The 13,432-nt window shown below is 41.5% G+C and overlaps 1 protein-coding gene across 15 annotated transcripts in view; it reads right to left on the bottom strand.

Moving 5' to 3' along the window:
• The window catches only part of CASK (calcium/calmodulin dependent serine protein kinase), a 420,858-nt gene that overhangs the window by 233,565 nt on the left and 173,861 nt on the right, over positions 1–13,432 (bottom strand). For all 15 annotated transcript variants that reach the window (XM_037902700.2, XM_037902680.2, XM_037902719.2 and 12 more), the window contains one exon: positions 8,358–8,463. In XM_037902700.2, the coding sequence (XP_037758628.1) occupies positions 8,358–8,463 (106 nt within the window). The remainder of the gene's footprint in view (positions 1–8,357; positions 8,464–13,432) is intronic.

Consider the following 13,432-nt stretch of genomic DNA (forward strand, 5'->3'; position numbering starts at 1 on the left):
GAGAACCAGGGCCTGCGATCTAGTAACTTCTGCGAGTTGCCGGAAGAAAGCCTCGTCCACCTCATCCCCCTGGTCTGGTGGTCTATTGTAGACTCCTACCACATCACCCTTGTTGCTCACACTTCTAAACTTAATCCAGAGACACTCAGGTTTTTCTGCAGTTTCATACTTGAGCTCTGAGCAGTCATACTGCTCCCTTACATACAGTGCAACTCCCCCACCTTTTCTGCCCTTCCTGAACAGATTATATCCATTCATGACAGTACTCCAGTCATGTGAGTTATCCCACCAAGTCTCTGTTATTCCAATCAAATCATAATTCCTTGACTGTGCCAGGACTTCCAGTTCTCCCTGCTTGTTTCCCAGGCTTCGTGCATTTGTATATAGGCACTTGAGGTAACCTGCTGATCGCCCCTTTTTTCAGTATGAGGCAGGAGCCCTCCCCTCTCACGCGCTCCTGCTCGTGCCTCCTCCCGGTATCCCACTTCCCCACTTACCTCAGGGCTTTGGTCTCCTTCCCCCGGTGAAACTAGTTTAAAGCCCTCCTCACTAGGTTAGCCAGCCTGCTTGCGAAGATGCTCTTCCCTCTCTTCGTTAGGTGGAGCCCGTCTCTGCCTAGCACTCCTTCTTGGAACACCATCCCATGGTCAAAGAATCCAAAGCCTTCTCTCCGACACCACTTGCGTAGCCATTCGTTGACTTCCACGATTCAACGGTCTCTACCCAGGCCTTTTCCTTCCACGGGGAGGATGGACGAGAACACCACTTGCGCCTCAAACTCCTTTATCCTTCTTCCCAGAGCCACGTAGTCCGCAGTGATTCACTCAAGTCATTCTTGGCAGTATCATTGGTGCCCAAGTGAAGAAGCAGGAAGGGGTAGCGATCTGAGGGCTTGATGAGTCTCGGCAGTCTCTCCGTCACATCGTGAATCTTAGCTCCTGGCAAGCAGCAGACTTCTCGGTTTTTCCAGTCGGGGCGGCAGATAGATGACTCAGTCCCCCTGAGGAGAGAGTCCCCGACCACCACCACCCGCCTCCTTCTCTTGGAAGCGGTGGTCGTGGAACCCTCTATAATACATTGTGTCCTCAAAAGCTCTTCTCCTATACACTCCTATCTTTAAGATTGTACTACTTCAAAAATAAATGTGCTCATTTTATTACTCTTCCTACAGATAAATGGCAGTTTTCAAAAGTGAGAAGAAAATCTCCCTTATTTTTGAAAATTAAAGTCAATTTGAAATTGTTTTGATATTGTTAAAATGGGCTGCAGCATGTGAGCAGCATTGCTTTCTACATTTTATTCAATCAGTTCAACTACATCAATCTCACTAACACAACTATACTGTGTCTGTATTTTTTCCTCACTGAGACTTTAACTGATCAGCTTTCCATGAAAAAAAGCTTACTGTAAGAGCTGAATTTAAAGTTTAAAATTTATTATCAAAGTCTTTGTTACTGTGGAGTTTGCAAGATGGAATCTTGGTCTCAACTATGGCAAACCCCAGAAAATTAAATGTGCTTAGACAGTAAACCAATCATTATAGCAACATCTCAACCTGTACTTCAACTAAAAGACAATTTTTGCAGAAACCAGAGGGATTCACTACGTGAAAGCTGTATTTTACAAGGGTATTAAGGACTTGAGATATTGGAAAAATAGAGGTGCAAGAAGTCTTAACCCCCAGTTTTTTTCAGGTTGGGATAGGCCATGTGAACACCAAGCCAGAACACCTTGATGTCCAAGCATGCAATATTGTCTAAAAATTCTGAAAATAACCAACGTATGCTACATTCTATTAAAATATATATTTTTTGTTTTGATTAAGACAGAAACTAGCACAAGCTAGAGTCCTAGACACACATTGATGATGTGGAAAGAAAGGTGTCAGGGTAGTTGAAAGGCAACACTTCCTTGTATAACCCCAGCACTCAAATATTTGATGGCATGAGATGGTGCTCATACAGGGAGTAGGAAATACTCTGTAGCAGGGCTTTGAGTAACGCTATGTTTTATGTAACATTTCAATGTGGGCTGTTTCTTCTACATGTTGAATCAGTCTGTCTTAAGTAATTTCATTAGTACATCTACAATTATAAAGGAGTCAGAGTTTGAGAAACACTGTTCTAGGGTACTGAACAATTTTAGGGTCTATTCACAAGTTGCTCCTAGCACAGTTCTACTGTGTTCATTACCTTAAATATTAAGGCTCTGTCTGCACTGCATTTTCTGTTAGGAAGTTGTTTTTAATATACATATTGTAACTCTAGACCCCATATTCTTCATAGAGATACTGTTATATGATTATGGCATAACTATGATATATTTTATACAAGGGAGATTGCCAAATCCCCATCATTGGAAGCTTTTAAAAACAAGTTGGAAAAACACCTGTCAGGGATAATCTAGGTTTATTTCGTTCTGCCACGGCACAGGGGGCTGGGCTTGATGATTTCTCGAGGTCCTTTCCAGCCCGACACTTCTATGACTCTAGGTCTTCATCAGCACAAGCTTTAGAATTTTCTTGGGAGTTCATAAGCTTAACTCACTTCCATTTATTTAGAGAGCACTGTAAACTCCTTACTCCATCTCATTCAACCACCATAATACCACCACTCCAAAAATATAGCCAGACCCTCTGGGACAATCTTCTCCCAAGTATCAGGCCTGCAGGGAGGTAAGTGTACTTCCTAAATGGCCTCGTGCAGCATTTTTCAAACTAGGGGTCCTGACCCAAAAGGGGGTCACAGGCTATTGTAAGGGGATTGCGAGATCACAAAAAATAGGGTTACCATACGTCTATGGGCTCTTTTTTGGTCCTTGCTCATCCTTTTCCCTTGCCTTCTGCTATTCCAGAATCCATTGTCTTTGCTGATGGGCCATCAGCCCCGTCTGGCCTCTTCGTGGTTGTACCTGAAAGGCTGGCTGTGGGTGTTTTCCAGAGTAAGCCCATTTGAAATACAGCTCCCTAGTCAATATTCATAACTTCAGATACAAAAATGATACATGCATATAAATAGGATATTCATTCAGCAAATCATAACTTTTCAAATGACACCTCACATGACCCACCTCGTACAAAATATATCACAATTATGCCATAATTATATCATATCATCACTGTGAAGAATATGGAGTACAGTGTCTCATGACCAAACAGTAAACCTCCTCGTTTCCGCTACCCACTGGCACACACCTTACCATTACCACAACTACCATATACCGCACACCACAATCTTAACTTGCTATGGATGCCAGCCTTCCATTACCCGTCTTTCGCAAACTACCACCCCCCACCAGCACAACACATTACATCACTAAACATCCACAAAAAATAGTGTTAGGATTGTGTACTTTAGCAAAGAGTATATGGAAAAGGGAAGGTAGAGGGGAAGGGAAGAGCTACAGTTACAGCACATGCAGTGTGCAGTAGTTGTGGTGACAGTACGGAGTGTCTGTGGATGAACGACAGGGTATATATTTTTAGGGGACTTCTCTTCTCATTTCCTTCCATTCTGGATTTGAGTCAGCTGTGTTATGTGTGTAGCAAACCTAACTATTTCACAGTGAAGATTTTGTATATTAATATTAAATAGCAATAAGATTATGTAATTAAAAAGCCAATTAAGAGTGTCTGTACCATAATTCTGAGCTACTGGAATGGTAAAAATAGATGTAAACCCTTGTTTCCATTTCCAGTTTTTTTAAATCCCTATTAATTACCACAATGAGTGTCCCTAAGGTTTATATAATCATTTTATAATAGCGTAACTAAGTCCCTTCGCCCATGCTTTGGGACTTTTACAGAATAAAGCACCACATCAGTACTGCATGTAATTTATTGCTTAGAAAGAAAAAATATTTTGCAGTCAACATACCATAATTTAACAGACATGGCTTTAAAAAAGCAAAATCTAAGGCAATGATTTCTTACGCCCCATCTTTACTGTCCTCCTACCTTCTGATTCTTGTCTTCAGTGATAACCCTACCATACATGGAGGTGATTCCATTAGCACATATGTGAAGTCCAATTCTAGATATTGGTGGTGGTGTCAACATATATTGAAATTATGTGGCTTGATCTACTGTAAGCAGGGTAGACCAGTAGCGGCCTAACCCATAAACATGAATCAACAGAATGCAGGGAGACAAAGAAAAACAGCAGATGGCAAGAGCATATGTATATGCATGGCATGTGTGTGCAGGGGAGTGGTAAGAGAGCAAATGAAATCCCCGTTTTTCTATGTATACAGGATTGGGAGAAGAGGTGAACCTGGAAGGATTTAGAGAAGATGTAGAGCAAGCAAAGGCATTATTTTACGCTGTGTGTGTGTTCTCCCCCTCTTGAATATCACCCCAAAAGCCTGAAAACCATAACTCCTGTCCTCACCAGGTCCTTGGTCAGACTAGGAAGGGACATTACCATTTGGAACAGAGGACAAACTCTACAGGCTTTGATAAACTTGTAGAAGATGCTCAATTTAGCTTTCTTCAGAGGTGATTTTTCTACCATTTGTAACTGAGTTCCCCCGCTCCAAATTAGCTATCAGACTTAACTGATGAGAACTAGTCATAACAAAAATGTATAGGGGGGTTCTGTCATTTAAAAAAAGTTACTGTTGAGCAAGAAGATTGTAAATTGCTGAAAAAATTTATTTCTTAGCTCTCCCATAAGTCCATATGGGAAAACTGATTATCTTCAAACTAAAAAAAACCAAATACATATTTTCATATGAGGTGAAACTGTATTATAATTTAACAGAAGTATCTAAACTGCCTCAGTAAACTTTTGTTTCTTTTTTAAACCAGTGACATAAAAACAAAAAAATGCTCACGAATGACTTGAAAATATATAGCTTTAGAGTTATGAATAATGCCTCAAACTAAAGTCAAAAGGGTGTTTCCATATATTTATTTCCCCTTTTGTCATCCTTCCTGCCCCCCCATTATACAAAATGCAGACCCCACCCAACAAACAGATTCCTAATTGGGAGGCGCTTGTTCCCAGGTGCACCCTGCTAGGAACCTCACACCCAGCACTGAATAGTACTGCCACCCCTGTTACGGGGGATTTAAAGAAAAACTTCCATGTTTTTATTTTGTATCCAAGACCCCCATATAATATTTGTACTTAACAGAAATGTATTTGTATATTTGAAAACTGAATACTCCTGTACCACTCCAGACTCCTGCGTAACATCTCTTCAAACCAGTAGGTGGAGGTAGACACACATTAACAAATTAAGTGTAATTTTTGTCATCTTCCTCCGATCATGAACTTTCCCACTTTGAAAAAGTGTTTCCCGCCATTAGGTAACAGCATTTTACAAACTTACCTTTATTATGTTAGCAAAACTTTCCCTCACATTTAAAAAAAAAAAAAACATGTCAAAAGAGGACAGAAAAAGTAGTCTCAACAGTTGCTGAAAGTTCGCAGGAATTCATTTTAGGTAAGTACACATTAGAGTTTCTGCTTCATTTCTTTGCTTTTTGGGATTTTATATACATTAGTGACGTTACACATTTAAATTAATATTAATATGTGATGACAAACCACAAAAACCAATTATTTTAATAATGGTGAAATTTGTGTGATGCTAATATCATGCCCTAATTATGTGTCTTGTTTTCTGTGGTCACTTGCAAGTTGGAGGCTAAGACCAGTCTTCCCTGCCCATTTAGCTCTACATTGAGAATACAAAGAAATGTAAAGCTACATTTTTATGTACAGTAACTCCTCGCTTAACCTAGTTATGTTCTTGAAAAATGCAACTTTAAGCAAAACGATGTTAAGCGAATCCAATTTCCCCATAAGAATTAATGTAATAGGGGGTTTAGATGGCAGTGAAATTTTTTTCGCCGGAAAAAAGACATTATATAAATATATCATATAAGTTTTAAACAAGTTCTAATCAGAGGATTGTCTGGGGACCTGCTCATGAGCTCCCTGAGCTTCTCCTAAAGCAACCATGTTGATATCAGGTGGGATATTTCCCAGGGAATGCCTTGCTGCTAAATGATGAACTAGCACTCGGCTGAGCCCTCAAATGTTAACATGTTGATAATGTAGCCTCACACTCTACAAGGCAGCACCATGGGAGGGAGGAGAAACAGCCCAGCAATGCCTGCAAACACTTCCCTGTGGAAACTGAATGTGATGATGAATCCACGCTATCTCACTGAAGCGCATCACTCCCTTCTCTGGACAGTGCATGCACGACTGCAGAAGCACTGACTTTCCAAAGCGCCAGGGAGTGTTCAACCCCCAGCTCTGCCCCAGGTCCGCCCCAACTCCACCCCCCTCACCCCGAGTACACCGTGTCCTTGCTCCTCCCCCATCCCCCCCAGAGCCTCCTGAACGCCACAAAACAGCTGACTGTTGCGGGCGGGAGGCGAGGGGGGGGGAGAAGGGTTGCTGATCTGCGGGGCCCGCCAGCAGGCACTGGAAGGGTGGGGTGGACTGGAGGGGAGTTGATGGGGGGCTGCCGGCTCACCCTGGTTCCAAGCCCCCACCCACTAGCAGGTGGTGGCCAAAAGACGTTATAAGCAAACATTGCATAACTTTAAACGAGTATGTTCTCCAGTAGATTAGCGACAAAACAATGAAACAACGTTAACCGGGACGACTTTAAGTGAGGAGTTACTGTAAACGTCTGTTTTGCTCTCAAGTCTGTTGATAGAAGTGTGAAGTCCTGAAAGTGTTTGAGCACAACTAATCCAAAGCCTCTGAAAAAAAAATGTGAAAATTTGTGGTTTATACTGATCCGTACTATAGCCATAATTTTGATAAGGAACTGCCAATATTTTCAAATTGGAGTGCCTAAAGTAAAGTCAAACTCCTAAATTCAAACTCTGATACCTAAACATGTGGCCTAATTTTTCAAAGGTGCTGGGCAAGCTCGTCTACTTGTGAAATCAATGGGAGCTATAGGTACTCAATATCTTAGAAAATCAGGTCACTTATATGCAGGTGCCATCTATGTATTGAAGAGACAAACAGATATCTAGGTTTGAAAAATGTTGTCCAATTGCTTTTTTCCAGGTACAATTTTAAAAAATAATTTAGAAACAGTCTGCTGTAAAGTGAATTTGGATCAATTTTTGGATGATGATTCAACTGAATAATTTTGTTGCATACCTCCCAAGGAAGCATTGCAAACAAACAAAATTAACTTTTATACTTAAAACATGCTGCTATTAAAAGAAAGTGACATCAAAAACTGAAGAACTTTAAATGTACTCACTAAGAATTGAGAAATCTCAATTTAAATCTACAACCAAAATTTAAAATTGGAATGATTTAGATTATAATGTTTTATGCTTAACATATGTCATTACTAGAGCTGAGCAAGTAATAAATTTTTCAGTTTGCAGGCCAAACCAAACAAATTTAAAAAATGGTTTTGTTTCAGCTAAGCAATTTTTTTCTTTGTTGATTCTTTTCATTTCCAGTTGTTTTACCCTTTATTTTTTAAATAAATCCAGCAACATTTCAAAAATGTTTCAAAATGAGAAACTGAAATATTTTGTTTTGAAAATGCTGAAAAGATGTTTTGACTTTTAAAAAATTCTTTTTTTTTTAAAACCAAAACTATTTACTGAATTCTACATGAATTCACAAATAATTCTGGTTGCCCTGTAACTGCAATTTTGGCAAAGAAACTATTCACTTGAAAAATGTTGTCCAGCTCTAGTCATTACTCAAATAACCATGATAAAAACCAAGAAATCATAGAATCATAGAATATCAGGGTTGGAAGGGACCTCAGGAGGTCATCTAGTCCAACTCCCTGCTCAAAGCAGGACCAATCCCCAACTAAATCATCCCAGCCAGGGCTTTGTCAAGCCTGACCTTAAAAATATCTAAGGAAGGAGATTCCACCACCTCCCTAGGTAACGCGTTCCAATGTTTCATCACCCTCCTAGTGAAAAAGTTTTTCCTAATATCCAACCTAAACCTCCCCCACTGCAACTTGAGACCATTACTCCTTGTTCTGTCATCTGCTACCACTGAGAACAGTCTAGAGCCATCCTCTTTGGAACCCCCTTTCAGGTAGTTGAAAGCAGCTATCAAATCCCCCCTCATTCTTCTCTTCCGCAGACTAAACAACCACAGTTCCCTCAGTCTCTCCTCATAAGTCATGTGTTCCAGTCCCCTAATCATTTTTGTTGCCCTCTGCTGGACTCTTTCCAGTTTTTCCACATTCTTCTTGCAGTGTGGGGCCCAAAACTGGATGCAGTACTCCACGTGAGGCCTCACCAATGTTGAATAGAGGGGAACGATCACGTCCCTCGATCTGCTGGCAATGCCCCTACGTATACAAAACTTATAAATAAATAAACTTATAAATAAACTTACAATTCGAAAACCATATAAAGCATTCCATCTGAACTGTATGTCTCCAATAATTCAACAATATGGGGATGCTTCAGCATGTGACAGATACTGGCTTCCCTCTTCAGATCTGTGGAAGATAATGAAAAGTGTTATATTAGTTGCCTTGATAGCACTGATAGCACACAACCAAGAAGTTTAAGATCAATTAGTAAAGAAAAAAGGACACAATCTTTTGGAAGGTTGACATCTGACATTATTCCAAAATAGTCTTTAGCCTTTGTAACCAAAATTGGCAAGAGAGCAAAGAGTCACTTTCCCTTCTCTGAGAGTGTTTTTTTCTGGAAAGAGGTAACAATTTTTCTGAAACGTGAGTAAAGGCACAAAATCAAATCTGTTAGTGGGAAAGAACAGCAGCAGCAAAAAGTAAATCATTCCTAAATTCTTATGTGAGGTTATTTCTTTTTCTAAAGTATAGAATTAACTGATTTTAAAAACAAACAAACCCCTATATACCATATTTTGAAAAATTGGTTTACTTTACTACATACTAAGATTCCTTAGTTTTGTAATACCCAGCTACGCATGTGTAACCCATGCTTCTATCACTGTTCCTTTAAATGGTAGCAGTCAGGTTTATTGCCAGAAGAGTACAGCAGCTGTCCACTGACTTCACCCAGTCTGGGCTAGCAGGGGGTGGGGATGTAGGATGCGTAGGCAGTCAAACCCTTGGAGCGTGCTCAGGAGGACATTTCCAAGGGTGGCAGCTAACTCCACTCCCAAGTTTATTTAAAAAAAAAAAAAAAAGGCATCAAACTTCAATTAGTTCAGCCAGACAGAGAGAGAGAGAGCGCGCGCCATACCCGAGAGGGGAAGGAGATTTCTGGCCTGCGGGCTGATGCTCACAGGCCTGCTTTTACTAATTGCAGCAAGAAGATAACGACAAGGAGAAAGACACCAGCCTATTCAAAGAACTGGGCATTTGCTGCTTTTTCAGCTCAGGACAGTGTGGTGACATAAATGCCAAATCAGTGGTGCATGTTTTAAATGCATAGGATTTGTACCTTTTGGTACTGAAGAAATCTGTATGTTTGATACTATTATTTTTCTTTGCATATTATTTGCTGTATTGCTGTAATGATAAGACCATGTTTAGAGTTACGAGGTGTCTTAGTTAACCCTCAAATTGTCTTCTTATAAACAAAGTTTTTTTTGTTTTAGTCTGTGCAGCTTTACTACATTGTTGTCTTTATTCCAAACTGGGGCAACTCAGGGTACAGGCATCCATAATGGTCCAACTTTGCATATTTATCTTATGTATTATTATCCACAGGTGGGTGTTCTGCTGTCAAAACAGACAGACTATTCCTGCAGTAAAATGGAATTACAGTGGGTACCTATGTAATCAAAGTAGTACAGCAGAGGCCATTCAAAATCAATCTCTCCAAGCATTCCCCCACTGTTAGCACAGATATACTCAAAAGATGCCAATGCATCATTCATCAAAGCAAGTGCTGACTTTTAATGGTCAGCACTGTAAGAACACAGTTTTGGCCACAACAATTACTTTTAATTTAAATTCCTAGTTACAATCATTAAGTACATAGTGCCTCATTTTGATAGGTTTCTGAAATATATTCTGGAACACAAAAGCTACGTACAATCAATTATATTTCCTTTATTATTTACTCAAATAACCTTCAGAACAAATAAGACCACTTGGAAGCTTAAACAATATATAAACACTTCAATTAGGAGAAAACCAAATTAAGTTTGTAATCATTACTATATCCTCTGGAAGAACGGCTCCATTTTAAAAACACCACAAAAGTGTGGATGAGATCCTCAGCTCCACTCTGGCCCATTTAAGACAGGTAAAAAGGCTAGAGCAGCTTAAAGGGCTCTAAGAATTCCAGATGTCACTAAGGAAGAATTCACCCTGAGCAGGAACAGAAGAAAACAGCAGGCACAGGATGTCCCCTAAGGACTCCCCCACAAGCCCGAATGGGAGGGGTGTGTTGGGGCGGGGCTGGGAACAGAAGAATGTCAGGGGGAGGGCCCAGCACTGTGGAGATTCTGAGCAGTGCTGCAGCCAATAGGGCAGCCTGGAGTAACTGCAGTAATTTAGCCCCTGGAGCAGCCCAGGACTGGGAGGCACCCCTTCCCTCTGGGAAGCAAATCTGTGCTTCACCTCCCAAAGGCACAGCACAGAATCTTACCCACAATCTCTCAGGGTCAGTCAAAGATATTTAATTCAGAAATATCCAGAAACTGCACGCAACTCTGAAAAATTGACAGACATACATACAGATGCTCAAATACCATGGTGGTAACTGTGGTATAAAAACCTAGATAGGGACACACCTCCAATTCAGGATGTATTCACTGTCGCTGCAAACAAACAAACAAATATATTTTTCAAGTCAACTTTAATGTAGCTGCAGATTGTATGCTGGTCAGAATTCTGTGAACATTCACTTGAATTTTAAGAGCATAATGTTTTAGTTGAAAATAAATGCATTTTGGAATAGGGGCAAACGTGATTTTTTTCACCCAAGTCATTATTGTCCAGTATCCTTAAGTGACTTTCCCATTACATGCAATCCTGTACAGTCCCTACAGAGGAAGGGGGATGAGCAGGCAACAACAGCTGCGAGCGAGTGAAAATAACAGAGAATGCTGCCAGGGCTGGCTGGCTGTCTCAGCCCAGGAGTAGGGGTGCCTAGGCCAAGTGGAACTTACCCAAAATTTACAAGGGAAGAACTCAGTTTAAATAAGATGTGTGTGTAGGCCTTTTTTGTTACTTTAACCCATTTCTCTGACTACTGTGTTCCTGTTAATTAATAACACTTTGTTTTGAAAATGCTGAACTGTATTGCTGCATATATTTTCTGGTTATACAGCTCCTAGGAGAGAAGGTTACTGCAAGAAGCCAAACCAAATTGGTCCTCCTAAATGAGCCATGGTGAGAAACTGGGGTGCTGAAGCCTACAGATCCAGTCTAAGAGTAGCAAAGTCATGGGACTCCTCCTTAAGCGGACTGGAGGCCCAGAGCCTGTCCCTGCAAAGGGTCACTCATAAGAGACTGCAGAGGGGTACAAGAAATAGCACACATTGGGATGATCCATGACAGACACATTCCTAGTATTTTACTAATATGTATGATTTATATTCCAGAACCTCAAACAAAATCAATGAAAAAGACACCATCTAGTTATGCTATATATGGTATGTGTGAGAGACACCACCTTGGAACTAGGTACTCAACTGATGTGCAAGACCAAATTGTAAAACTGTGCTTACTTTAATAAATGGAGCCCCACCCTGCTATTTTGGGGCCTATGAGAATCAACTCGCACAGATATCAGCCCAGAAACAGCAACTGAGAAAAGTGACACAAAATAAAATGTTTGACAATTCTGAGCCAGGAGCCTGTCAGGACTCTCCAGAAAGCAAAAGTACCCTCAGCATCCCAAAGGTCTGTCTAACCTGGATGCCTGAGAAGCAGACAGCTGGTGATAGCCAGGCCAGAGAAGAGAAGGAGGAATGACTGGTCTAGGAACTGTACTGGCACACCATACCATAGAATGCACATGGCTAGAACAGTCCTGACATGCATGCTGAGCCCAGCACATTGTTTGGGGGAAGGGAGTTGGCTGTATCAGCAGGACGAAATACAGCCTCTCAAGTTGCTTTTGGTCAGAAGGGTAAAGAAGGAATCCTAATTGTACTGTATTCACATTGGAGGATTATTATTTGATAGAGGAAGCAATTGATTATTGCTTTGAGAGTTAGGTATTTCTTTGCATACACCAGATTAGTCCCGCCTCCCATGCTTTTTTCTTTTATTCCTGACTCTGCCTATATCCAGTCTTTTAATTTCATGCTTTCATTTCCTCTAAAAATGTGTTGGTTTCTTCTTCCTTGATTTCTATAAAGGACAATAACTAACTGTCCTAAAGGGCATCTGGGCTGAATATTTATTTATTCACCTAGCCTTTACAGGAGACACCATACCTTATCCATAATTTAACACAATCAGCAAGTTTAGAGCTGCTGCCTGCACTCAAACCAAGGAACACAAAGAACCCAGGGCCCATTGGTTCTAAAACGGCCCATAGACACACTTAGCCCTGGTCTACACTAGGACTTTAGGTCGAATTTAGCAGCATTAAATCAATGTAAACCTGCACCTGTCCACACGATGAAGCCCTTTATTTCGACTTAAAGGGCTCTTAAAATCGATTTCCTTACTCCACCCCGACAAGTGGATTAGCGCTTAAATCGGCCTTGCCGGCTCGAATTTGGGGTACTGTGGACACAATTCGACGGTACTGGCCTCCGGGAGCTATCCCAGAGTGCTCCATTTTGAACGCTCTGGACAGCACTCTCAACTCAGATGCACTGGCCAGGTAGACAGGAAAAGAACCGCGAACTTTTGAATCTCATTTCCTGTTTGGCCAGCGTGCCAAGCTGCAGGTGACCATGCAGAGCTCATCAGCAGAGGTGACCATGATGGAGACCCAGAATTGCAAAAGAGCTCCAGCATGGACCGAACGGGAGGTACGGGATCTGATCGCTGTATGGGGAGAGGAATCCGTGCTATCAGAACTCCGTTCCAGTTTTCGAAATGCCAAAACCTTTGTCAAAATCTCCCAGGGAATGAAGGACAGAGGCCATAACAGGGACCCGAAGCAGTGCCGCGTGAAACTGAAGGAGCTGAGGCAAGCCTACCAGAAAACCAGAGAGGCGAACGGCCGCTCCGGGTCAGAGCCCCAAACATGCCGCTTCTATGATAAGCTGCATGCCATTTTAGGGGGTTCAGCCACCACTACCCCAGCCGTGTTGTTTGACTCCTTCAATGGAGATGGAGGCAATATGGAAGCAGGTTTTGGGGACGAAGATGATGATGATGATGATGAGGTTGTAGATAGCTCACAGCAAGCAAGCAGAGAAACCGGTTTTCCCCACAGCCAGGAACTGTTTCTCACCCTGGACCTGGAGCCAGTACCCCCCGAACCCACCCAAGGCTGCCTCCTGGACCCGGCAGGCGGAGAAGGGACCTCCGGTGAGTCTACCTTTTAAAATATTATACATGG

The sequence above is a fragment of the Chelonia mydas genome, chromosome 1 (genome assembly GCF_015237465.2).
Source record: "Chelonia mydas isolate rCheMyd1 chromosome 1, rCheMyd1.pri.v2, whole genome shotgun sequence".
NCBI classification, from domain to species: Eukaryota; Metazoa; Chordata; order Testudines; family Cheloniidae; genus Chelonia; species Chelonia mydas.